Source organism: Elephas maximus, chromosome 8 (genome assembly GCF_024166365.1).
Source record: "Elephas maximus indicus isolate mEleMax1 chromosome 8, mEleMax1 primary haplotype, whole genome shotgun sequence".
Classification (NCBI taxonomy): domain Eukaryota; kingdom Metazoa; phylum Chordata; class Mammalia; order Proboscidea; family Elephantidae; genus Elephas; species Elephas maximus.
In genome coordinates this window covers 112,731,435-112,758,566 of record NC_064826.1, presented here as the reverse complement: position 1 = coordinate 112,758,566, position 27,132 = coordinate 112,731,435, and the positions used below count along the sequence as shown (strand labels likewise).

General features: G+C 44.2%; 1 protein-coding gene across 3 annotated transcripts in view; it reads right to left on the bottom strand.

Annotated features, from left to right (window-relative positions):
- GRB10 (growth factor receptor bound protein 10) overlaps positions 1–27,132 on the bottom strand; it is a 290,298-nt gene that overhangs the window by 101,853 nt on the left and 161,313 nt on the right. For 2 of the 3 annotated variants that reach the window (XM_049893805.1, XM_049893807.1), the window contains 2 exons: positions 15,535–15,754; positions 10,220–10,361 (listed from right to left, as the gene is read on the bottom strand). In XM_049893805.1, the coding sequence (XP_049749762.1) occupies positions 10,220–10,361; positions 15,535–15,754 (362 nt within the window). Of the gene's footprint in view, positions 1–10,219; positions 10,362–15,534; positions 15,755–26,853; positions 26,952–27,132 lie in introns of all 3 variants that reach the window. The other variant, XM_049893808.1, reaches the window with a different exon arrangement.

Below are 27,132 nucleotides of genomic sequence, written 5' to 3'. Positions count from 1 at the left end.
TCCCATGAAATCCTTTTTAGGTTTGGACCATCGTTCTAGCAATGGTTGAGCTCCTTTGGATACCAGATCGCATAACCCATCTATCTTAGCTTAGTCACCTAGTACTGCTATAACGGAAATACCACAAGTAGATGGCTTTAACAAAGAGAAATTTATTCTCTCAGTCTAGGAGGTTAGGAGTCTGAATTAGGGGCTTCTGCTGCAGGGGAAGGCTTTATCTGTCAAGTCTGAGGGAAGGTCCTTGTCATCAATCTTCCCCGGTCTAGGAGCTTCTCAGCGCCAGAACCTTGGGTCTGAAGGACATGCTCTGCTACCAGCTCTATTTTCTTGGTGATAGGAGATCCCTCTGTCTCTTTGCTTGCTTCTCTCTTCTTATCTCAAAAGACATTGACTCAAGATACCAACTAATTTTGTAGACTGGGTCCTGCCTCATTAACATAACTGCCTCTAATCCTGCCTCACTAACATGATAAAGGCAGGATTTACAACACATAGGAAAATCACATTAGATGACAAAATGGTGGACAATCACACAATACTGGAAATCATGGCCTAGCCATCCATTTTGGTGGGACACAATTCAACTCATAACACCATCCGTGAGCATCCAATGTGCCAGGCACTGTGCCAAGCTTGTGGAACTACAATAAACCATGCACAATCTGAACACACAGGGGGCCGCAGTCTTCATGTGTTCACCTAAACCAAGGTGATACATGCAAGTCAACATCTACCTGCAAGGGTGTTTGCTTTGGCCTACGTGGTGGACTTGAAATATTTAAACAGGCACAAAATCTGGAAAGTTCAAATTTTTAAAGTGTAAATTTTGATTTCTCGTGAGCCATCGAAAGCTATAGCAACCCTGGGCCCACACTCCTTCCTGCCACAGTCAGCTGGAGCTGAGGCCTCCTCCTCGCTTATGGAAGATGCATGGGCACTTACACCTGTCCCCCCCCACAGTAGACACATGGACACTTACACCTGCCCCCCCTCCCCCGCACAGTGGACACATGGGCATTTACACCTACCCCCCCAGTGGACACAGGGACACTTACGCCTGACCCCACACAACCAAGCTAAGTCACTACAATACAGCAACAGCAAGACTGTGCTTCAACACTCTGAGACAGGAATATCCTCTGGGAACAGGTGTTTACCCAGTCCTGCACCCACCTGGCCTAAATAGCCAGCTGTCCCCTGCTCTTTTATACCATGCCAGGTGTGGTGGTGAATTTTGTGTCCACCTGGCTTAGCTATGGTACCCTGCTGTTTGGTCAAACACTAGCCTAGATCCGCTATGACGTATTTACAAGTGACCAGAATTTAAATCAGCTGACCTTAAGTAAAGCCGATTACCCTCTGTGATGTGGGTGGGCCTCATCCAACCAGCTGAAGGCCTTAGGAGCAAAACCAGAGATTTTCCTAAGGGAGGATTCTGCCTCCAGACTCTAAATAGTCATTCTGCCAGAATTCCTCCCCCCTCTTCCCCATTGCCTGACCTACCAATCTGGGACTTAAGACTTAAGACACACAAGCCCCTGCATGTCTGTCAGTTTGTCATACTGTGGGGGCTTGTGTGTTGCTGTGATGCTGGAAGCTATGCCACTGGTATTCAGATACCAGCAGGGTCACCCATGGAGGACAGGTTTCAGCTGAGCTTCCAGACTGAGACAGACTAGGAAGAAGGACCCGGCAGTCTACTTCTGAAAAGCATTAGCCAGTGAAAACCTTATGAACAGTAATGGAACACTGCCTGATATACTGTTGGAAGATGAGACCCCAGGTTGGAAGGCACTCAAAAGATGACTGGGGAAGAGCTGCCTCCTCAAAGTAGAGTCAACCTTAATAACGTGGATGGAGTAAAGCTTTCGGGACCTTCATTTGCTGATGCAGCACGACTCAAAATGAGAAGAAACAGCTGCAAACATCCATTAATAATTGGAACCTGGAATGTACAAAGTATGAATCTAGGAATATTGGAAATCGTCAAAAATGAAATGGAACACATAAACATCGATATCCTAGGCATTAGTGAGCTGAAATGGACTGGTATTGACCATTTTGAATTGTACAATCATATAGTCTTCTATGCTGGCAATGACAACTCGAAGGGGAATAGTGTTGCATTCATCATCAAAAAGAACACTTCAAGATCTATCCAGAAGTACAACGCTCTCAGTGAGAGGATAATATCCATACCCCTACAAGGAAGACCAGTTAATACGACTGTTATTCAAATTTACGTACCAACCACTACGGCCAAAGATGAAGAAATAGAAGATTTTTATCAGCTGCTGCAGTTTGAAACGGATGGAACATGCCATCAAGATGCGCTGATAATTCCTGGCCATGGGAATGAGAAAGTTGGAAACAAAGAAGGAGGATCAGTAGTTGGAAAATACGGCCTTGGTGACAGAAACAATGCTGGAGATCGAATGATAGAATTTTGCAAGACCAACGACTTCTTCATTGCAAATACCTTCTTTCACCAACATAAATAGCGACTATACACATGGACCTTGCCAGATGAAACACACAGAAATCAAACTGACTACATCTGTGGAAAGAGACGATGGAAAACCTCAATATCATCAGTCAGAACAAGGCCAGGGGCCGACTGTGGAACAGACCATCAATTGCTCATATACAAGTTCAAGCTGAAGCTGAAGAAAATCACATCAAGTCCACGAGAGCCAAAATATGACCTTGAGTATATCCCACCTGAATTTAGAAACCATCTCAAGAATAGATTTGATGCACTGAACACTAGTGACCGAAGACCAGTGGAGTTGTGGAATGGCAAAATGGCATCAAGGACATAATCCATGAAGAAAGCAAGAGGTCACTGAAAAGACAGGAATGAAAGAAAAGACCAAGATGGATGTCAGAGGAGACTCTGAAACTTGCTCTTGAGCGTCGAGCAGCTAAAGCAAAAGGAAGAATTGATGAAGTAAAAGAACTGAACAGAAGATTTCAAAGGGCCTCTCAAGAAGACAAAATAAAGTATTATAATGACATGTGCAAAGAGCTGGAGATGGAAAACCAAACGGGAAGAATACGCTCAGTGTTTCTCAAGCTGAAAGAACTGAAAAAAAAAAATTCAAGCATCGAGTTGCAATAGTGAAGGATTCCATGGGGAAAATATTAAATGATGCAGGAAGCATCAAAAGAAGATGGAAGGACTACACAGAGTCGTTGTACCAAAAAGAATTAGTCGATATTCAACCATTTCAAGAGGTGGCATATGATCAGGAACCGATAGTACTGAAGGAAGAAGTCCAAGCTGCTCTGAAGGCATTGGCGAAAAACAAGGCTCCAGAAATTGATAGAATATCAATTGAGATGTTTCAACAAACAGATGCAGCGCTGCAGATGCTCACTCATCTATGCCAAGAAATATGGAAGAGAAGACAGCTTCCTGGCCAATTGACTGGAAGAGATCCATATTTATGCCTATTCCCAAGAAAGGTGATCCAAATGAATGTAGAAATTACAGAACAATATTCACACGCAAGCAAAGTTTTGCTGAAGATCATTCAAAAATGGCTGCAGCAGTATATCGACAGGGAACTGCCAGAAATTCAGTCCGGTTCCAGAAGAGGACGTGGAACCAGGGATATCATTGCTCATGTCAGATGGATCCTGGCTGAAAGCAGTGAATACCAGAAGGATGTTTACCTATGTTTTATTGACTATGCAAAGGCATTCGACTGTGTGGATCATAAAACAAACTATGGATAACACCGTGAAGAACGGGAATTCCACAACGCTTAATTGTGCTCATGAGGAACCTTTACATAGATCGAGATGCAGCTGTTCAGACAGAACAAGGGGATACTGATTGGTTTAAAGTCAGAAAGGTTGTGCGTCAGGGTTGTATTCTTTCACCACACCTATTTAATCTGTATGCTGAGCAAATAATCTGAAAAGCTGGACTATATGGAGAAGAATGGGGCATCAGGATTGGAGGAAGACTCATTAACAACCTGCATTATGCAGATAACACAACTTTGCTTGCTGAAAGTGAAGAGGACTTGAAGCACTTACTAATGAAGATCAAAGACCATAGCCTTCAGTATGGATTACACCTCAACATAAAGAAAACAAAAATCCTCACAACTGGACCAATGAGCAACATCATGATAAATGCAGAAAAGATTGAAGTTGTCAAGGATTTCATCTTCCTTGGATCCACAATCAACAGCCATGCAAGCAGCAGTCAAGAAATCAAAAGACGCATTGCATTGGGCAAATCTGCTGCAAAGGACCTCTTCAAAGCGTTGAAGAGCAAAGATGTCACCCTGAAGACCAAGGTGCGCCTGACCAAAGCCATGGTATTTTCATTCACATCATGTGCATGTGAAAGCTGGACAGTGAATAAGGAAGGCCAAAGAAGAGTTGATGCCTTTGAATTGTGGTGTTGGCAAAGAATACCGAATATACAATGGACTGCCAAAAGAATGAACAAATCTGTCTTGGAAGAAGGGCGGCCAGAATGCTCCTTAGAGGCAAGGATGGTGAGACTGTGTCTTACATACTTTGGACATGTTGTCAGGAGGGATCAGTCCCTGTAGAAGGACATCATGCTTGGCAGAGTACAGGATCAGTGGAAAAGAGGAAGACCCTCAATGAGGTGGACTGATACAGTGGTTGCAACAATGAGCTCAAGCATAACAAGGATTGTAAGGATGGCTCAGGACCGGGCAGTGTTTCGTCTGTTGTGCATAGGGTCACTATGAGTCAGAACCAACCCGACGGCACCTAACAACAACAACAACCAATCCGCGACTTAAGACTGAATTTCCAGCCTGTTGCCCGACCTCTGGATTTCAGACTTACTGTCATGGATTGGGAAACCCTGGTGGCATAGTGGTTAAGTGCTACATTTGCTAACCAAAAGGTCAGCAGTTTTAATCCGCCAGGCACTCCCTGGAAACTCTATGTGGCAGTTCTGCTCTGTCCTATAGGGTTGCTATGAGTTGGAATTGACTCGATGGCAACAGGTTTGTTTTGTTTTTGGTCATGGATTGAATCATGTCCCCCCAAAAATATATGTATCATTTTGGCAGGACCATGATTAGGTATTGCATGATTTTCCTATATGCTGTAAATTCTGCCTCTACGATGTTAATGAGGAAGGATGGGCAGCAGTTGCGTTAGAGAGGCAGGGCTCTACCTCAGAGATTGGATTCTGTCTTGAGGCAATCTCTGGAAATATAAAAAAGAGAAGCGAGCAGAGAGACAGGGGGGCCTCATACCACTAAGAAAGCAGTGCTGGGAGCAGGGCGCACCCTTTGAACCTTGGGTCCCTGTGTGAAGAAGCTCCTAGTCCAGGGGAAGATTGATGAGAAGGCCGACAGAGAGAGAAAGGCTTCACCTGGTGCTGACACCCTGAATTTGGACTTTAGCCTACTTTACTGTGAAGAAATAAAGTTCTGTTTGTTAAAACCATCCACTTATGGTATTTCTGTTATAGCAGCACTAGATGACTAAGACACTTACCAACCCCCACAGTCAAGTAAGCCAATTCCTCAAAACCTTTCTCTTTGTGTGTTTGTGTGTGTGTGTGTGATCTCCCTCTTTCTCTCTATTCATCTATCCATCCATCTATTTATCCATCTATCCATCCATGTTACTGGTTCTGTTTCTCTACAGAATTCTAAGACACCAAGATATTAGAAAACACTGTCAAAAGCCTTGGGGGAAAAACATCACTATCACTTACATCCTTAAATCTTATTTTCTATATACAACAGGATTTAACCTCATTTTTGAAACCAGGGTTCACGCAGTCGTTGCCTCTGAGGAGTGCCAGGTCCTGGTGGTTTCGCCCACATGAGGACGAAACTGTGGTGTACAGCTCCCAGCACACCACTCCTGCTCATGGGAGGCCTGACAGATGGGTGGGCGGGAGCGGGTGGCTCTAAGCCGCCTGCTCTCCAGCCTCACTCCCAGCCTGGTCCCACACAGGAGCCCTCTTCCACCGACACTGAATCAAAGGACAGGTGTGGAAGAGACCTTAAAGAGCATAATGTCCACTGCTGTATCTTACAAACAATGAAGCAGACTGCTGGAGGAGGCCATCGTCTGTCCAAAGCCACCCAGTCTGCCGAGCAGGCAGACCCCTGACACAGAGATCAGTGCAGCTCTGCACTCACTGGCTCCCCTCCAGCCGGCACCTGAGCTCTGGGAAGACTGAGGCCTGCTAGGCTCTCCCGCAACCCCTCTGCATCTGGGGCCAGCTGACCCCACCAGGCTGTGGTTCCCTGACTGGGCCCAGAAGTCTTGCTGTCCTGCAGGCTTTCTCTGTACAAGGGCGCTCAGCCGTAACCTGACGCCAGGCTTGGGGTGTCCAGGGGCTCAGGGTGGGGGTGCAGGAGAGGAGTGGTCTACATACAGCCCCCTCTCCTCCCAGGCAGATATTGCTCCAGCTGGGGGTGGGTGAGAGGTCAGACCCTGTAGTGCTGCTCTTGTAGATGCCCCTGGGCAGGCACCACAGCTCCAGCCTCATTATAGAATAAGGTCAGGAGCAGGGTCAACACAGGGGAGGCTGGCAGGACCCCTGACCCAGGAGGGAGCAGAGCCTTGGAGGTCTGAGGAGGTCAAGTGCAAAGTGGGCAGGAAAGGACAAGCGGGTCATCACAGGCTTCCATTCATACACAGTGATCTCTGATCCAAGGGCAGAAGCTGCTCCTTTTCATTTGGGTTAAGCCTTCCCCAGCTTGGGGATTGGATAAAATACAGCCATTGCCACGACTGTGACACTGCCTTGACTCAGATTAGCCCCAAGGATACCCTTAGCTTGGGTGAACAGTGCTTGGCAGGACTGTAAGGCAGTGAGTGGGGGTCGATCAGTGTGGGAGCACTTGGAGCCAGCCCATATGCTGCCACCCACTCTGGGACCCCTCGTGCGAGGACACTGGTGGATGGAAGACTTCCCGATCCTTCTGGATAGAACTACTTGTAGCACCTCACCCTAGTCTCTTACACTACCAAACACTCCATTCTGCCTTCAGTTTAGACAGCTCACGCCTCTGTCTCTATCACCTGAAATTCCTTAAAGTACGGCCTTGAGTCAGAATGATTTTTCCTTTGACATGGATGCTTAGATTTCCCCTGCCCCCTTCTTTCATCACGAGTCCTTTTACCAATGAACATCACAATGGGATTAAAGGAGCTGTGGCCCTTTCACTGTTCCCAATACCTCCCAAAGACATGTGACACTTTCTTCTTCCGTGGGCTGAGTTTTTGCCAGGGCATGCGGCAGCTGTAGGCAGCACGCACATGGGGTACACAGCAGCTATTTTTATACCACATCCACTCTTGACTGGATGCTGTTTCCAGTAATGTTTCCTCTGACTTGGAATGAAAGGAAAAAGAACACCAGATTTCTCTTTCCTCAGGCAAGCAGTGGAGCCCAAACTATTCTGCACACCAAAACTGTTGCCTTCAAGTCAGTTCCAACTCACAGCGACCCTACAGGACAGGGAAGAACTGTCCCCCAGGGTTTCCAATCTTTATGGAAGCAGACTGCCACATCTTTCTCCTGTGGAGCGGCTGGTGAGTTCGAGCGGTCGACCTTTCAGTTAGCAGCCATGTATTTAACCACTGCACCAGCCGGGCTCCTTTTTTTGGACACCAGAATCTCCCAGTGTTATCCTAGAGCTCCAGGCCTCTGTAGCTTTCTAGAGGTTGCCTGGCAATCATCACCAGCAGCACCAGTGAACACGGTTTTCATGAGATCAAAAGAACCTGGTGTAGATAAAGAATTGCAACCTTCAAGCATTATCTTAGTTGCCCAGTGCTGCTATAACAGAAATACCGCAAGTGGGTGGCTTTAACAAACAAACTTATTTTCTCAGTTTAGGAAGCTAGAAGTCTGAATTCAGGGTGCACACTCTAGGGGAAGGCTTTCTCTCTGTCAGCTCTGGAGGAGGATCCTTGACTCTAAGCTTCTAACTCCTGGGAGATCTGCATGTGACTTGGTATCTCTCTACCCCACCTCTCCTTGGGCTTCTCTATGCCTGATCTGCTTTTTTCATCTCAAGAGAGATTTACTTAAGACACACTCTACATGAATACTATCTAATTATCATTACAAAGAAAACCCACTTCCAAATGGGATTATAACTGCAAGCATAAAAAAAAAAACAAAAAAACAATTCTGACTCACAGTGACCCTACAGGACAGAGTGGAACTGCCCCATAGGGTTTCCAAGGAGCAGCTGGTGGATTCGAACAGCCAGCCTTTTGGTTAGCAGCCAAGCTTTTAACCACTGCACCACCAGGACTACGCTACAGGTACAGGGGGCACATGTTTTTGGAGGGGCACAATTCAATCTATAACAAGCAGGTAAATAAAATTAAAAAGAAAAAAGAACATGACTTTCTACAAGGAGTGCTATGTGTGAAGAATCCATCCTGCACTTGCTTGCCCTTGTGGTTTTGAGCGTTCAGTCGACAAAAATTCAGACGCCAAAGCAAAGTTATCACGGGGAACTGACTCTGATCCCAAGAAAACCACCAGTAGGCAAAATTCCAAGGCTTCCTTGTTCTGCTTACAAAGACGGGGAGCGCATCGGGGTGGAAGCCAGTTTTTTCCCTGCTGCTGAGAGGACCAGATAATATTTTCATGGTTTTATTTTAGGGTAACTCTGTAAACAAACTCAGTGACAAGTCCACAGACGGCCTGTCTAGATCCTTATTTGATGCAGAAGGTCACCAGGGAGGTAGACAGCCCAGATGCACTCGAGCATGTGACCAGTGCCGCAGCCTCGCCAGCACTGACCTCACCTTCTAAGTTTTGATAGTGCTACCACGCGGCCTGCTCTGGGCATAAGGTCAGGACGGGAGCAATGCTGGGAAGTGGGTGGATATTAGAATACATGCCTGTCTCCCAAGAGGGCAGAGCCTGCAGGGAGCAGGGTAGGCCGATTTGAAGCAAAAGGAATTGTTGGCATATCATGCTTGAGAACAACACAGAGACAACTGGGGAGGGAGGAGAAAAGAATGACTCTAAAAGAAAAGGCAGACAGATTTCTGAACTACTCTTGTAGCATATGTATAAGAAAGTCAAGATCTCAGGAAGCACATGACTACAGTGGCTAAGATCACAGGCCAAACCACTCATGCCAGGCCACTCTCAGCTCTCCCATGCATACTGAGTGTTATGGTCACCCCCCTCCAGCTCTACAACATATACTGGGTTACCCCCAGCTCTACCACTATTCTGGGTCACCCCCCAGCTTGACCACTTCTACCCGGTCACCCCCCAGCTCTACCATTTACATGGGGTCACCCCCCCAGCTATATCACTTACACTGGGTCATGTCCCAGCTCTACCACTTATAGCCAGCCTCAGTTTCCTCAGCTACAGAACGGAGGTAACATCTATACCTAAACCATAGTGCTGTTTTGAGGAATAAGTGAGCTACACATAGAAATCACTTAATAACTATTACATGCTATTGTTGTTACCACCACCACATCACCTTGAGGCATAACTGGTACTTCCTCCAGAGCCTCTAACCATCGTGGCACCAGGTCCTGCCAATCAGGAGGGAAGGCGCTACCAGCCCATTTCTCTGCCCAGTAGCCTGGCAAGTTGACTCACTGGCTACTTGACTTTGGGCAAGTTACCTAATTTAATCTCTTTGAGCCTCAGTTTCTTCACATGAGGATAATGATTACATGATATCTACCTCATAGTAGAAACTACTAATATGAAAAGGTGGTTATCACTTTCTGGGTGAAGTGAACATTCTTCCCCTTTGCGCAGACCATATTCAAAGTCAGGACATAGGACGGAAACTCTTCAACTACAATGTGCTGAAGTCCAGGTGCCCGAAAGAGGACAGACCTTTAACACTTCGGTTATCCAGATAGTGAAGGCGATCTTGTGGTGAATTACTTCAGAGAACTAAAATTAATCCTTAAGCATGAAATTATTCCTTACCATTTTTCTGAGACTCTTTCTAAAACCGATATATCCCTGCCTTCCTAACTGGAATTTTGGTCAACAGAAAAGCCTTACAAAGCAATGATGTAACAGCTAAACAAGACAAGAACAAAGAGAAAAGACCCCATAATGTCCCTCCCTCTCTCCAAAGCAATTGGCCAGACCCCACAATGTCCCACCCTTCTCCCCAAAGCAATCAACCAGCACATGGTCCAGGCCCCAAGGCCAAGCAGCTGATGCTCAGGCCAGGGGTGTGCTCACCTGCTTAGGCGCGGACTGGCTGGGAGGCAAGGAGCCTGGTGAGAGCACAGGGGAGCTCCCAGCACCGCAGAGCTCGGGAAAGGGGTTTGGGATTGCTGGCAGAGACGAGGTCCTAAACTGTTGGTCTTCTTCCTGAAGGCGCCTGGGAGGAAAGAGACAACTGCTTGTGAAAAGCTGCAATCCTTGGACCCAGTGGGTAGGGATTCCCTTCTCCACTAACACCCCATGGGACAAGGAAGCCACAGTTTATAATACTACCTGGGTGTGCACTCAAATCTGAAAAAATGCACAGCACAGGCATGTAGCGGCATTTGCTCCAATGCCTCCTCAGGGTTTTGTTCAATGAATCCCTGATGTGCGAAGAGGTACTGTAAGAGCACTTCTATAAGAACAATGAGTTTCAATGGGAAGAGGCCTCACTTCAGTTGTGGAGTGGGTGCTTATTTATACAAAAAGCTTGCTGATACTGAATTAACTGGAAAGAAATGCTTCGTGTACCTATCCTCCCCAGAGCACTAAACAGCATGTTTATGTTACCTCAGAGCTGCCTGCTGTGCCCCAGTCAACATCACTAAGAGCCACCGTTGAATCTTACATTATCTTTCCCCCTTCCTTGTCATTTCTCCAGGGCTGCCTGCTCCCTCCTCCCAAGAACATGAAACCCACTGGTCACACAACTAAGCAAACCACACATAGGATGACAAACCAAGCACAAGAGTGAAATAGCAAAAAATATCAGGATCAACGTCAGAGCAAAAACAATGCCAACTGCCTTATGCTTCCCTTCAAGAGGGTCACGGCTGGCACATCCCTTACACATCTCCAGGGCCCTCCTGGAAAGAGCGACTCTGCCATTCACATGAGACGGCCGATACCGGGTTAAGCCTGTAGACCCCATTTCAAGGAAAGAAGAGCAAAAACGAGCTGCAGTATCGGGTCCTTGTCATGGCTTAGAACCCCCGTCCTTATTCTCATTTAAACACACCAAACGAACCTTTCCTGCAGGCTGTGTCTTCACACAAATGTTTTTACAACTTGACTAGATCAATCACCCACTAATGCACTGTCAGAATTCTCTCTAGCTAACCCTGCTTGCTGCACTCATTGTTATCAAACCAGCCCAGGGAGGCTGAGATATCCCACTTCTGACACCTAATGTGTGGTGGATAATAAATCCCACTGCACATGCCAATTATGTCCTCTCTCATCCTTACTCACCCAGAGCTAGTAATGAGTAGCAGCCCTTTCTCTCACTCATCCCCATTCACCTTGAGCTAGGTCAGCAGGTACTGGCCCCTTCTCTGTTTCTTAGGTCTGATAATCTCTTGGAATGACAAATACATAAGGTGAGGTCTGGGAGGGGTATCAGTACAGAGCTTCCATGTCCCCAGGGGATACAACTACCCTCTTGAGAGCAGATGTTCATTCTCAGCACCCAGGAAGCTCCACTGAGCCTCCTGCTCCCAAGACATGTAGCAGCCTCACCATGTGGCCACAAGATTACATCATGCCTCCTGAGGCTTAGTCAGCATCTGGCTCCCAGTTGGTACTTCTTGGTCTGGTCAGCTCCTACTCATTGGCCTCAGCGGTGGTCCAGCTCTCAGAAACCAGGACCAAAGGCCAAACTATTACTTCAAGGGGGTTCCACACCTCACAAAGAGCTTTCCTGGAGCTATGTCACTAGATAAGTGCACTCTGTGACCATTTTACTCTGTTCTTTTTACCAACTTACCCTGATTTTCAAGGAGGCCCTGTGTTGCCATTCCAAGAGGATCAGGAAATGAATTGTAGATTTAAAAATACAAGTGCTCACATGGAATGAAGGAAATCAGTGTTGTGAAACAGATGAGAGCCATTCCTGTATTTGAAAGCCTGACCCAAGCCATGATATTTTCAATTGCCTCATATGCAAGTGAAAGTTGGACAATGTATAAGGGAGAGTGAAGAAGAATTGATGCATGTGAATTACAGTGTTGGTGAAGAATATTGAATATACCATGGACTGCCAGAAGAACAAACAAATCTGTCTTGGAAGACATACGGCCAGAATGCTTCTTAGAAGCAAGGATGGAAAGACTTTGCCTCACGTACTCTGGACATGTTATCAGGAGAGATCAGTCTCTAGAGAAGAACATCAAGCTTGGTAAAGCAGAGAGCCATCAAACAAGAGGAAGTCCCTCAATGAGATGGATTCACACAGTGGCTGCAACAATGGGCTCAAACATAACAATTGTGAGGATGGCACAGGACTGGGCAGTGTTCACTCTGTCGTACATAGGGTCGCTATGATTCAGAACCAACTTGACAGCACCTAAGGACAACAATATTCCTATAATGGCTTGACAATATGCCAGAAAGTTTATTTTTACTGTTAACAAATCCCACTCTTCCCATAATAGCTCCAGCCTTGGCAAGATGTCCACGTGAAGTCTGACCCTTGTAATACAGAACAAGAGAGTGGTGAGATGCAGCCAACACTATTTTCAGTCTATTCCAGCCCACAGCCTCTAACCAGTGGTTGTGTAACCCCAAAGAATGAGAGTTCTTTTCTGTTCTGACTTATAATACAAGATGCTGAAGTTCTCTTTGATGTTCTAGTTGTTCACCAAAGCATATCGCTTCATTAGGCTATTTTCAACATCTTACAAAGTTTTGTATTGACTTAAGAGTAGTTCCCAAATATTGTCAAGAGTAAAACTAATGGGCATTATGCAAAGCTGAAAAGCTTCCCCTAGAAGAGGCATACAGCAAAAGGATATACTCTCTCACAATTTCAAAAAGAGAAATGAATGTGAAGGGGGAGCTAAGATTTAGGGATGTTGGAGTCAGGGATGGTGACAAAAATTTGTGGGCCGAGGGCGGGGTAGAGGGTGACTCCAACCTGTTCCTGATGCCTTTGCCCATGCTGATCAATTTGTCTAGATTAGAACAAATCCACTGCCTTTCCATGTTCACCTTAGCCCACTCACACTTCTTCAAGATCTGGCTCAACTGTGATGTGGCCTGGGAAGCCTCCCCTACCTTCTCCAAGCTTTGCTATGTCCTGTACCTGCCTCCATCTTATCTCTCTTCCTGGGAGTTCCTTAGGAGAATGGGTGATATGCTATGGATCCTGGGTACCCAGCACAAAGCTCAACGCATTCCTTGTACAAGCTCCAGAGCCCCTCAGCCTGGGTTCGCAACTTCCCGTTCACCAGGTATGGGCCAAGTTACCTTTCCTCTGTGCCTCCTTTCAGTTCCTCACCTCGTAACTGAGGATAACCTGTACCACACCTACCTTCTTGGGTGGTTGTGAGAATTAAATACGCTCGCTAAAGCCACCCATTGGTATTTCTGTTATACGAGCACTAAGAAACTAAGACAGTGAGCAAGAGAGTGATGTTCTAGAAAGCAAAGTGGAACAAGGGTCAAATCATCATCGCCTCACCTCCCACCCACCCTCACCCCAGCCACTACATCCTCTCTGCAAGACAACTCTGAATTTACTCTGCCTCCAAACCAAAGAGCAGGCTACCTTGGGGGCAAGAGGATTCTCAGACCTAAAAGAAACCTCACAGAAGTTTGTAGAAGCAGGGAGGGCCCCAACAGAAGGAAACAAGGTCACAGGAAGATCTGCTACTTAGAAAAGAGCAGTCACCAGGATCCAAGCCTGACAGGGGCTGAGGTGAGGGCAAAGGAGGTCCAGGACATAATCCAATGCCACTCGTACCAAGGGAGCCCAGAGGAGAGAGGAAGAGGCAAGGGGAGCCTTATCTCACCATCCGCACCTCATACCACCCTTACCAAGAAACCCCTGAGTCAACACAGATAGTTTCTCAATAACTGTCTCTGTTTCTCAGCTTGACTTCACAAAGAGCTCCACTCAGAATACCTAAAATTATCTCAACATCTTCCACTTCAAAACTGCTATCCTGCTGAACTGTCTAGCTACCAACCTCCCAGGCACTTAAAATTCTAGTCACACTAAAACTCTGCCCCAACTAGCCCCTTAAAACTTCAGCTGTTTACAAGAGCCTGTTGATCTTCCTCAGAATTATCTCTCCGATTCATGCCTTCTCTATAGCCTTCATTTCCACTTTGGATTCCTTAGATGCTACCAAATTGGCCTTGGCTCTGCCAATCTGACTACCCCCCAGTCTGTCTTACTCCTGGCATGTAGAGTCAGCTTACCAAAACTCCAAATCCAACCTCATCAGCCCCCTGCTCAAAGCCCTTCCCTGTCTTCCCAAAAAGAATGGCATATGAAGCCCTTCGTGATCTGGTCCCAACCTCTGTGGAGATCCTCCCTGCTGCTCACAAAATTCCTCCTTCATCTCACAGCTCCTGCTCACCCTTCAACATCCAATTCTGACATCTACCACCTCCAAGAAACCTTCCTCAGCTTCCCTAGCAAGCTCTTCCACTAGGTCTGTGCATATTTGCCAAGCTTGTAGTGAGGTTCAACAGAGAGGATATGCTTCCCACCCCAACTCCCTGGGAGAATGTGCTCAAGTACAGGTACTGGGATGGGGTCTGAGATTCTGCATTCTAACAAGCCCCCAGGGATGTCACCGCTGCTGGTCTAAGGGCCACACTTTGTGGGTTGCAAGACATTACTTCATTATTTCCAGAGCAGGAATTTTCTTCCAATGCTTTTCCCATCACTCCACCTAGCTCAGTGCCTGTCATATTATCAGGTGCTCAATAAAAGGTATCTGAACTGAACCAGGTACCAAACTCAGTCCAAGTGCTGCCATGTTGGATGGCATGCCTACACATTTTCAATATAGCTATCATTAAAATAAAAAGAATTTATCTGCCTCTTAATTTCACATCCCCAACACCATCGCCTCCCGTTACGGATTGAACTGTGTCCCTCAAAAAGATATGTTGAAGTCCTAACCTCAGTACCTGTGAATGTGACCTCGTTTAGAAATAGTGTCTTTGAAGATGTTATCAGTTAACGTGGGCTCATCCTGAAGTAGGGTGAGTTCTGATACAATCTGAATGGTGTCCTTATAAAAGAGAAGAGACACCGAGAGACAGGGGGAAGACAGCCGTGTGAAGATGCACCTACATGCCAAGGAACACCCAGCACTACTAGAAACTGAGACAGAGAAGAAAGGATCTCCCCCTGGAGCCTTCAGAGGGAGCATGGTCCTGCTGACAATCCCAATTCAGACTCTAGGCCTCCTGAACTGTGAGACAATAAATTCCCATTCTTATAAGGTACCCAGTTGGTGAGCAGGAGCCTCATACACCATTCAGCCAGCCAACACAGCGTCCTACCCTGCAAGGGCACTCACTCTGGGAGGCTCACCATGCCCCGTTCCTACCTGACAGCCAAGATGTGCACAGGCTGTGAGCGCTGCACCTTCTGCCGCTGCGATGCCTGCGGCTGGTGGGCTCTCGTCCCTGAGGTTGGCAGCGGGCTGCGGATATGCTGGCCGTTCTGAAGGAGGGGCACCGTCTCCGACTGCATGCTGCAGGCCGAGTACAGACTCTCGAAGGATGCATTCATGTCGTTCACCAGTGCTTCCAAGTCCACATCATCCTCTGGATGGCAACCACAACAGGCAAAGACAAAAAGGAAACCTTAGCAACTGCAAAGGATCTCACTCAAACGTGTGTCTTAGTAACCAGGTTTCAAAATGGAGGTGTCTAACTGAGGTAACTCTAAATTTCTGTAAGGAACAATATTTACTATACTTATTAGTATTTGGAGCCCTGGTGATGCAGTGGTTAAGAGCTCAGCTGCTAACCAAAAGGTCAGCAGTTCGAATGAACCAGAAATTCCTTGGAAACCTTATTGGGCAGTTCTACTCTGTCCTATAGGGTCACGATGAGTCAAGATTGACTCGACAGCAATGGGTTTGGTTTTTTGGTTTTTCCCCCTCCCCTCACCACCACCAGACTCTCCACCCACCATTAGGGTGGCTACAGTCACATTTGCCTAGCATGAACCTACTGCCCTGTACATAGCTGAGAGGTTGGATAAACTCAGGGATCAGAACTTTGATAAAAGCAGCATAAAGTAAGGGCTGATTTGAAACGGACCAACACAGAGCTGGAAGGGCTAGAACAGTTAACAGGGCCTATGTGGGTAAGCAGGCACAAGAAAGATATTGCTATGGCTAAGGTTGTAAGTAGTCAAATAGTAATCCTGTGGCCAGGTACTAAAATGACAAAAGTACTGAGCCAATAGTTAGTAATTATCATATAATCAATAATTTATGACAATGTAAAATATTCAGGTCAGCAGGACCGCACCCTTGCAGTCTGTGGCAGGAAGGGGTAAGTGGGTAACAGGCAGGTATGCACTTGCCTAAGGTCCGCCTTTGCCCCTAGGCAGCTGTGTGGTCTCAGGCTAGCCCTTGTCTGTAAACCGATGCAACAATACTCATCAACCATCAAAGCTGTGGGAAATGGCTGCCCAAAGAAAGCCAGTTACCAAGTAAGAGACTTCAGTTCTACGTCTGTTTTACGAGACCTCAGGGTATTCAACTTATGAGGAAAAATGTAAGTTATACCTGAGTTCACAAATTGGGGTTTCAGGAAAGTTCTAGAATGTATTCATCACAAACGCCACTCATTCACTATATTCCCATTTAGCTGATGCATAGTAGTTCCTTAATTTAAGGTTTGCAAAATAATTAAGTACATATGCCGCTCCTAACTCACCAGATTAACAACTCGGTATCTCTATCTTAATGGACCATTTAGGAATCAATACCGTGTGAAGCACAAAATTCACTGTAATTACAGAATCAATCTTTAGTAATGCACAATGTTGGCTTTGATGCTGTGTACACACTGGCTAAGGGAGCACTCCAAGGGATTCAATGGGTTTCCATAGTGCCATGTCTCTTGCTTATTTAAAAATAAAAAAGAGAAACTTTGCTAAATACAATGACCTCTGTTTTCATTCTGCTTTAGAAATCAGACAGTAATACAAACTCTTGCTCTCTGCCAAATTTGTTTCAGAAAAATGAAATGTCTTGCTTCCCTCCAGTGGGTTTTCATTTGCAGTTTCCCCTAAACAGTTCTGAAAGCCCCTAGCTGTGTCTACCACAGTGGGCAGCTCTTGCTGCCTCCTGTCCTCCTCTGCCCCTTGGCTTGGTCCTCCGGGTCCTTCCGAGTCACCACTCCCTGCAGTCAGGTCACAAGACTGTTAGGAATGCATTTTGATGTTATTCAACTTAATATAAAAGTAAATTGAACGTCAAAATACAGACACAATACGTGTCTTCAAAATGCTTTTACTCTCTTCTGACGTGGAACATCCCTAAAACACTGAATTGTGAATCTGTTCAAATAGCCAGGGTCGCCAGGTTATGATTTTCACCAACTGAGTTAAACTTCTAGATCCAAATGTCTCAAACACGCATATTTTTCATAGCCATTAAGAGTGTAAAAAAGTCCTTTTCTAGAACAGACTTAAAAATTTCCTATAGGGGTCAACGAACATTTTATGTTTAGAAATAAAATTACTTATGGTCATCTGATTTTATTTAAACTTAGTTAAATTCTAATGACGATCAATAATGAAATCCTTCAAGGATTGATTCTAAAGACGACATTTCTTCATGCCCTTACATGGGGTTGAAAAAAAATAACAGTCTACACAAAGATATTACTGAAATGACGCTCAGTTCCTGCAAACATTCCATATGGTTCATACTATAGGCTAGTTCATCACTGTGAGGACTCTGTGCACCAGTTCTATGCATGTGGCTGACTGCTAAATTCTTTTCGAGTCCCACTGAACCTGTGTGGATTGATAACCACCCATTTGTGAAAGCTTTCCTGCAGGGCAATGTAAGTGGGAGAATCAAATAAACAGGGTATTAACCAGGCAGATGCTTCTAGAAACCAATGTGAAGATTAAGTGTCTGTTCAATGATAACTGCATGTCAAGCCCACAGAGCCTATGAGATAGCACCTCAAAATATTCTGGCAAGAAATACTGAAGTTGAAGGGGAAATAATTTTATTTATAACATTTCACATCATAGATTTATAAAGAATGTATTCACTGCACAAATATGGGTGAAACAACATGGTTGTAAATCAAGTTATTAATAGTTATTTCTTTTACTTAAATAACCCAGTTCAACACTGAGCACTGACTTTGTCCCAAATAACTGAGTCACTCATTTATCTCAAATTCATATCCGCATCTAGTTTCACTGACATTAGCAAACCGAGGCTAGTTTAGTCCTAAAATATGTATAAATTCAGGGAAACAAATTGGCATCAGGCTCACTGATTATTACAAGTGTCTTCCATAAACCAAACGAAGTATGCTGACCAGGAAAAGGCCAGAAAAGGAAACACCAGACAGGTGAGGAGGACAGAGTCAATTAACAGAAGAGGACTGAACTTCTGGTCACACCTTGCCTCCTTAACTGTTACTACATTGCTCAATTTACTAGTTTACAGCACCATCTAGTGTCTTCTTTATATTAATCAGATTTTTAAAATGACATGAGATTCACTTCATTAAATTAATTTGGCATTGCAAAGAAATGCTATTTATACTATGTTTTCAAGATACAGGAGCCTTGGTGACATAGAGGTTAAGTAAAGGTTAGGTTGCTAACTAAAAGGTTCATCAGCTGCTCCTTGGATAGCCTATGGGGCAGTTCTACTCTGTCCTATAGGGTCACTATGAGTCAGAATCAATGGGATGTCAATGTTTTTTTTTTGTTAGTTTTTAGTTTTTCAAGATATATTCAATAGTGGCCTTCCTTCACAGACGGTGTAAAGATCAGTTACTATCCAATGTCTTCTCTGTTTCCTCCATTATCGCCCTTTCTTCAATTTTTATACCTAAGCTATACACTCTTAAGTAATGAATGAACCACTATGGTGTCAGAGTTGGGGAAGGCTTAAGATGCTAAAACTCTAGCGGGTGACAAATTATTAAGTAAGGGTAGACAGAGTCAGTTCCTGAGAAGAAAAACATAGATGGCACTACACACAAGAAGTCACCAAGACATGTGCAATGGCAAAAGTTCTTATACGTTTCCATTTGGAAAGGAACCAAAAGCCCAGCCTTCTAAAGTATTTAAACATAGACCATATATGCCTGGAGAGCTATTTTTGTTGAGCTCTAAGAAATTAAACTTTGTGCAAATATAACCTAACATGCTCTGCACACCATTTAATTTTCTATTCTCATATATTCTAGTCACAAGTATTTAACTTTCAGTATGTAGAGTTGTTTTGATATAAGTGTAACAAGAAAATCAGGTGTGATACAGTTGGAATATTCTTCTCTATTCTTGTTCAAGATATTCAACAAATATAAAAACACATCACCTACCCATAATTCCAAATAGAAATACAAATGCAATTTTCAAATCATGTCATATTTTAAAACAAATGGAATCAATGCTTTATTTCGGTGGTTCTTACAGGCAGTCAGGATTTGAGGCAGGATATAAAAACCCTAAAATTCACTTTTCCAACATATGAATATAACTACTTACAAGTATTACATAGAACCCATACATTCATAACCCTAGACTTTTCCATGTTCATGAGAGAAACTGTTCTCAACAGTTCTACTCTGACAAACACAGGGTCGCCATGATTCAGAATTGACTTAATGGCAATTGGTATTAGTTGAGAAAATACCTATGAACCAACAACTGGTAAATTTAACAGTTTATGAGAATTTGAGTTTTTTCCTCATGACCACACGTATCTGAAAAAGAGTGGGGACTACATTTATGGGACAGTTCTTGGGCTCCATCAGGGCTTGGTATATAAGAAGATTCATAGATCCCCATTCCCAGTGATAGGATTCATGGGCCTCATGGCAGAAACGCTCACGTAAAGCATATGAATTATCAGCTGGTGACATGAAACTGGACAAAAAGAAATCTATTTCCTGGGTACAACATGGTTGTTGTTGTTAGGTGCCATCAAGTTGGTTCTGACTCAGCAATCCTATGTACAATAGAATGAAACACTGCCAGTCCTGCGCCATCCTCATAATTGTTGTTGAAGAACTCATACTTTGAATCGTGCTGTTCGTGAAGAATACTGAACATACCATGGTCTGCCAGAAGAAGGAACAAATCTGTCTTGGAAGAAGTACAGCCAGAATCCTTCTTAGAAGCAAGGACAGCAAGGCTTCATCTCACGTACTTTGCACATGTTATCAGAAGGGACCAGGCTCTCGAGAAGGACATCATGCTTGGTAAAATCGAGGGTCAATGAAAAAAAAGAGGAAGACCCTCAACAAAATGGATTGACACGGTAGCTGCAACATTGGGCTCAAGCATAACAACAATTGTGAGGATGGTGCAGAACTGGGCAGTGTTTTGTTTGGTTGTACACAGGGTCACTCTGAGTTGGAAACAACTCTACAGCATCTAACAACAATGAAAATGTTACTAATGCCAAGTCCACTTGTGATTATGGCTTTTAAAACATTAACAATCCTTCTTACATATTTAATCTAAAAGACCAAGTAGCAGATAGTCTATCTGTGACCTTCCTTGAGGGGAGAAAAATGACCTAATTCCCACCTAGATTCCAAGCCCTGAGGAAAATGTTAGCAAAGCTGTAGACCCAAAATTAACAGCTTTTGGTGATCTACCCAAACGGATAACGATATTAGTCTAACACATACCCAATACATTGTGCATAACTGGTTTGATTCTCACTACACATTGGGCAAAATGATCAACGGTTCCTACAAAAATTACTCTAGTTAGCATTACTATCACCCAACTGGTCCAAGCATTTCTGGGGTTGGCTAAGATCCTTTCTGAAGTCTCAGGATTCCCTCAAGCCCTTTTGTTCTTCCTGGCAACTCAGCTACAAGAGCAGTCAGTGCCAGAGGAGAGGGGTGGGGGAGAAGTTCTCAGGGCAAAGCCTCTAACTGAAGGAAATTAGAGATCATCCCCACTCTGCGCTGCCCCCCACCCCCTCCCCCCGACCCCGTGCTCAGGCTGACATGCTGTTCTGGGGCCTTCTGAAATATTTTGCACCCGTCAGCTAGGGGACCAGGAGGCTCCTCAGCCCAATGGTGACACACTAGGGTTAGAAATTCTACCAGTTTGGTATCCTCACTCATCAAATTAAATGAATTCATAGTGGTATGAGTAGTGTACAAGAGTAGCAGTATCATTTAAAGTAATACTTTGTTTTTTTAATTTTTTGGATCACAGACCCTTCTTCACATGTTGCAAATTTTGTACAATGAGCATGTATTACTTTAAATCAGAAGCAGATGCTTATATTTTGGAAAGTATATGTGAATCTAAGGGAAGATGGCCTAAAGTACTAGATTTAAGTTTAGGAAATGGTTTTTGTTCACGGCAACTGTCTTACAATTTCTGGACCAACCCGAAGAGGGAAACATAAATTGGTTAAAACTCAGTGTTCTTTTTAAAGCTTTGTAATAGAAATTTTTGCTATGTTAATACCCAATTATTAAAGATCTTCAAGAATTAAGATGACATCTTAAGTCTTTCATTGTTTCATTAACCAAAAAAAGCAAAAGCAGTTTTAAAAAATTCCAAAAACCAAACCCAGTGCCATCGAGTCATTTCCAACTCATAGTGACCCAAATGTGTAATATTCTGAGTATTTGCTAATATGCTAAATTAAGACATGTGTCTGGCTAATCTATGTGGGCCGATTTAAGGAGCACCTCTTCCCTAAAACTGCTGACAGTCATCTAGTGCTGTTATAACAGAAATACCACAAGTGGATGGCTTTAACAAAGAGAAATTTATTCTCTAACAGTGTAGGAGGCTAGAAGTCCAAATTCAGGGTGCCAGTTCCAGGGGAGGCTTTCTCTCTCTGTTGACTCAGAGGAATGGGGCTGTCTAAATTTGGGGGGGCGGGGGGGCAGAGTTGCCATCCCAGTGGGCCTGGAAGGCAAAGCTGAAGCCCAGAGCCAAGGGGCCTTTGTTCATAATCCTGAGAGTGTGACCAATGCCCAGAGTCTAGACGGTAGGGCCATGGCCTAAATGGTCTCAGGGAACAGAGGACTGTTTTCAAGCCTTGAGGGCTGATGTAGTGTGCTCTGCTCACTTCTTGGTGCCTGTTATTCCTTCTTTTCCTCCAAATTCTCCCATTTGTAGTAGAAATCTCTACCTTGTGTCTGTCCCACCATTGGGAAATAGATAACTTGTATTCTAGATTGCATAGATGAAGAGGAATTTTTGGATTTTGGACTTCAAGTTGATTTAAGACTTTTGCTATGATATGATGGGATGAATGTGTTTTACATGTGGCAAGAACATGAATTTTGGGGGGCCAAAGGGTGGAATGTCATGAATTGAACTGTGTCCTCCCAAAATATCTGTCAACTTGGCTAGGCCACGATTCCCAGTATTTTGTGATGGTCTACCATAAAAAGAGGCCAAGGAACCAGGAAGCAGAAGCTAAAGAGACAAGGAACACAGGGAGCAGAGCTGCGTCAGTCTCAAAGAGTAGGGTCTCAAACGGTGAAGCCACGGCTTCTGGGGCTTCAAAGAGTGGGGCCACAGCCTCCTAGGTTTCAAAGAGTCAAATCTTCACCAACTCGATTCTGGAGTGTGGGGCTGCCATTCAGAAGTGCCAGCGGTATGGGACCGCATCTGCTGCCCAAAGCTGAGGGGGCAGGGCTACCATGCCCACGGGGCAAAAGAACAGGGCCTGCTGGGGAAATTTATTTCCTCACAGTAAAGCATGCTACAAGTCCAAATTTAAGGCATCAGGTCCAGGAGAAGACAGTCTCTGTCAGCTCTGGAGGAAGATTCTTTGTCATAAATCTTCCTCTGGTTGAGGAGCTTCTCAGGCGCAGGGACCCCGTGTCCAAAGGATGCGCTCTGCTCCCGGTGTTGCTTTCTTGGTCGTATGAGGTCTCCAACTTTCTGTTTGCTTCCCTTTCATCTCTTGAGAGAGAAAAGGTGGTGCCGACAACCCAGGGAAACTCCCTTCACCCTGGATCAGGGAGGTGACCTGAGTTAAGGGTGATGTTACAATCTCACCCTAATCCCCTAAACATAAAATTATAATCACAAACTGGAGGACAACCACACAATACCAGAATCATGGCCTAACCAAGCTGACACATAGTTTTGGGGGGACACAATTCAATCCACGACAGAGTCAGTATGCAAAATAGAAGGAAAAACCCACGAAATAGAAGCTAAGGAGGTTCAAAGCAGAGTCCAAAGTAATGCAACGACATCGAGAATTTGTTTCTGCAGATTAAACCAGCTGCCACCAAGATGATTCTGACTCATGGTGACCCCACGTGCGTCAGAGTGCAGCTATGCTCCATAGGGTTTTCAATGGCTGATTTTTCAGAAGCAGACCAGCAGGGCTTTCTTCCAAGGCGCTTCTAGGTAGACTTGTCCCTCCAACCTTTCTATTGGCAGCTGGGCATGTTAACCATCTGCGCTACACAGGGACCCCTTCTGCAAATTACTCTCTATGAAATGAGGAGTGGGTTGGCTCATTAATGAACCGAGATGAGGCTGCACATTGCCTGACAAAGTTGTAATAAACATGAATTCCTCTTTCTAACAAAATAAGAATTTAAATACAAATATATGCTTCTCCACCAATTCTCTGGACTGTGGAAGGTAGAGTTTGTTTAGCCTGTTGATTTGATAACAACTTGTGCAAAGCCCTAACACCAATGAAGGCTCAACAAATAGAACCTATAAAAATGCAGTAACTTTACCTACTCTTACTGATAGCCCTGCCAGCAGTCCTTCCAGGCTAGATGGCCAAGAATGCTGATGGTAGACACTCTCAGGGCTCAAAGAAAAGGCCAGCAGGGTTATGTTCCCTGTCCTAACAAATTCCTAAGCCTTACTGCCGGGGCTATGTGACAGCCCACAAGATGGAAACGCACGAAGGGGGAAAATATGCCACGAAGTCCAGCGCAAATCTCAGAATCAAATGCAGACATCCTGATGGCCAGACAATTCTACCTCTACCAAAAAAAAAAAAAAAATGGGTAGGATAATGATTAATCCACTCTGTACTTTGGTTCCAGTGAGATTTATTTTTTTAATCTGTGTTTCAGGGAACTATAAAATAATTCTCTCCAAGAAAATTACTCATTTTCCTCAAATGATTCCATTCATTAAAAATGAAAGAACTGGCATCCAATGTTCAGTGAACATCACCCAGAAAAGAGTGTAATTTATCCTTGTCTCTTGGATTTTATCCTGCCACCTTGTTACAAGGAAGCACCTGCGCATTACCAAAGTCTCTTTCAGGCCTTTTAAGACTGTTTGTATTCTGCACAGTACAGCACATACAACACATGAAAGGAATTTTCCACTACCAAAGTGTTACAACCAGCCAAACCAGGATCAAGGTGGCGATGAATTACCCTAAGCTGCAAATGACATTAAAAAGTACAAATTCAGCTGTGCAATTTCTATTTGTACTATTAGAAGACGCTTAGTGGGCAAGAAGAAAAGAAACACACCTACACTCAAAAAGGGCAAAAGATTAGTTGTATCTTCCTCAAGTTTCCCTGGCAATTTAATCTGTTCCCTCTCGGCCTTCTGATTTTAATTCCTAATTCTTCTATTACATCATAATTCAAGCAGAAGCCTGGATGCTACAAGAAACTGTATAAATAACTAGTCGTTCTGGAAGGTTCTCATTTTCCATCCACCCTAAAAATATTAGTCAAAGAACGCTGGAATCAAAGAGCGGAAATCCAGGCTACTGCCAGTCATTAGCACCATGTCCTCAAAAGACCATTTTTTTTAAGGCAAAATTAGATGGCGAGGGAGCATTTATTATGCCATTCAACTTTTTAACTCAATTAATTTAAAATTCAATTTAGCCAATATTTCTTCATTTAACAAATATTTACTAAGCACCAACCACATATTCAACATTGTTCCAGTTATTAAAAACACAAATGTTAACAAAATAGACAAGAATCCCTGCCACCTAAATGTCATAAAATCTTAAGCAACAAGCTTTGGGGGAAAAAATTGCAATGCTAAAAATAAAGCAAGGAAAGATATGACACTTCTTTTATTACCTCCAGAAAAACAATTCACTCTACAGAGACGCTAAAACCTGCTGCAGTTAAATAGAAGCCTAGGGGGTGAAGATTATGTGTAAGAAAGAAAGAGTGGGCTCCTGTTATCTGGAGCCAAAAAGATGGACCCCCAAGACCCAGCAACTTGCAAGAGAGAGATTAGGGATGAGTGTGAAGTAAGAGGAAGCCCACAGGGTACAGTTGTGTCCTTGGATAAAGAGAACCTTGGCAGACAGAGTTAATGAAGTTCCCAGGGTATGAAAGTATCCCAGGAGCCAGAAATTCTCCTAGAATGGTCATGCTCATTACTTGGCAGAAGAGAAGAATTTTAAAATGAGATCTGTTTACAGACAAGGCAGTCAAGTAGAGGGCATTCGGCTCTAAGAAGAGTCCAAATTCTAGGGCATCGAAACGGGGAAAGTTGTTCCAGGAGAAGGGTACCAGGCTATTCTGAGAAATGGCACATCTCCCAGAACTGAAATGCCCAGGACAGAGGAGCTGGCTTTCCAGGATGTGGATGGAGACATAGTGCAACCTGAAAGAGAGGACATTCGGGATGGAGCAGCAGGGACAAAGATTACCCAGATGTGTCTTCTCAAACCTCTCTGATGAACAGGATTACCTGGGCACCTTTTGTTTGCTAAAGCAGGTGCCTGGGGCCAACCCAGCATCTGAAATGGCATCTCCGGGGCAGGGCTCAGGGAATAAACAGAGTTCCTGGCTGAGTGCTTATTTTCTTTTTATAATAATTATTTTTCAATTAAAGGAAATAAAGCACATGTATAAGTGGCCCCCTTCTGAATTATGCCCCAGGAAAAGAGAACAGGGCAGTCTCTCTCAGACTCCAGGTTTTGATGGGCACTTACTCCAGTGCACCAAGCACGGATGGGGAGGTTTCACAGGCTGGAGTCATAAGAGAGGTGGAAGACACATGTATTGATTTTTTTTCTCTCTAAAACACTCAAGGGCCCAGGTCATGCAAACGGTGTGCACTTGACTTCTAACCTAAAGGTTGGCTATCCAAACCTACCCAGCAGTACCATGGAAGAAAAGTCCTGGAGATTTGCTTTCATTATGATTAGAGCCAAGAAAAACCTATAGAGCACTTGTACTCTGTAACACATGGTGTTGCCACAAGTCAGAATCAACTCAACGACAACTAACAACAACTCTAACACTCAATTATTCTATAACATTACAGTTATATAATACTGCAATTATTAACGATAGTGATAAACAAGAGCTACCACTTTTTAAACACCTACAAATTGCCAGGTTCTATGCTAGGCACTTCTTACAAACTATTACTACCAAATCAGCAAAGTAGGCATTTTAACGTATTTCAGATGAGAAACTGAAGTACCGAATCATTCAGCCATCAAATTCTGGTCTACCCAACTCCGAAGACCATGCTGTCTCTTCTTACATTTTCATTTTCTTTAATTTCTTTCTCATTAAACTTGAGTTTTATTTTAATTTCTATGGACATCTTTCTTTGTCACTAAACTTGAGTTTCTAGAAGGCTGGAACTACATGTTCTTTCACCTTTGCCTCATTACCTAATCTCACATCCGGCACGTAGTAGGTACTCTGCAAATGTTAGTTGAATAAATAAAAAATGGACTCACCAGCCTCCATAAAGCAAGCTGCAGAATTTTCCAGAAAATCAGACAGCCAGACAGTTTCCAAACTCTCTGGAGGCTGCTGTGTCTCCCATCCTTTAGTTCTTTGGAAAAACACCAAAAGGGCAGGTTACCACACAGGCCACCAAGTGAATAAATGCCAGACTGTCTAATTCAAAAAGGGGGTGGCAAGTGTCCAGAAATGAGGGCTGCCCTGGGCACAGGAATCCATTTGTAGGAAGCATTCTCTAGCAGGACAAACCCATATATATCTACCTGATTGTG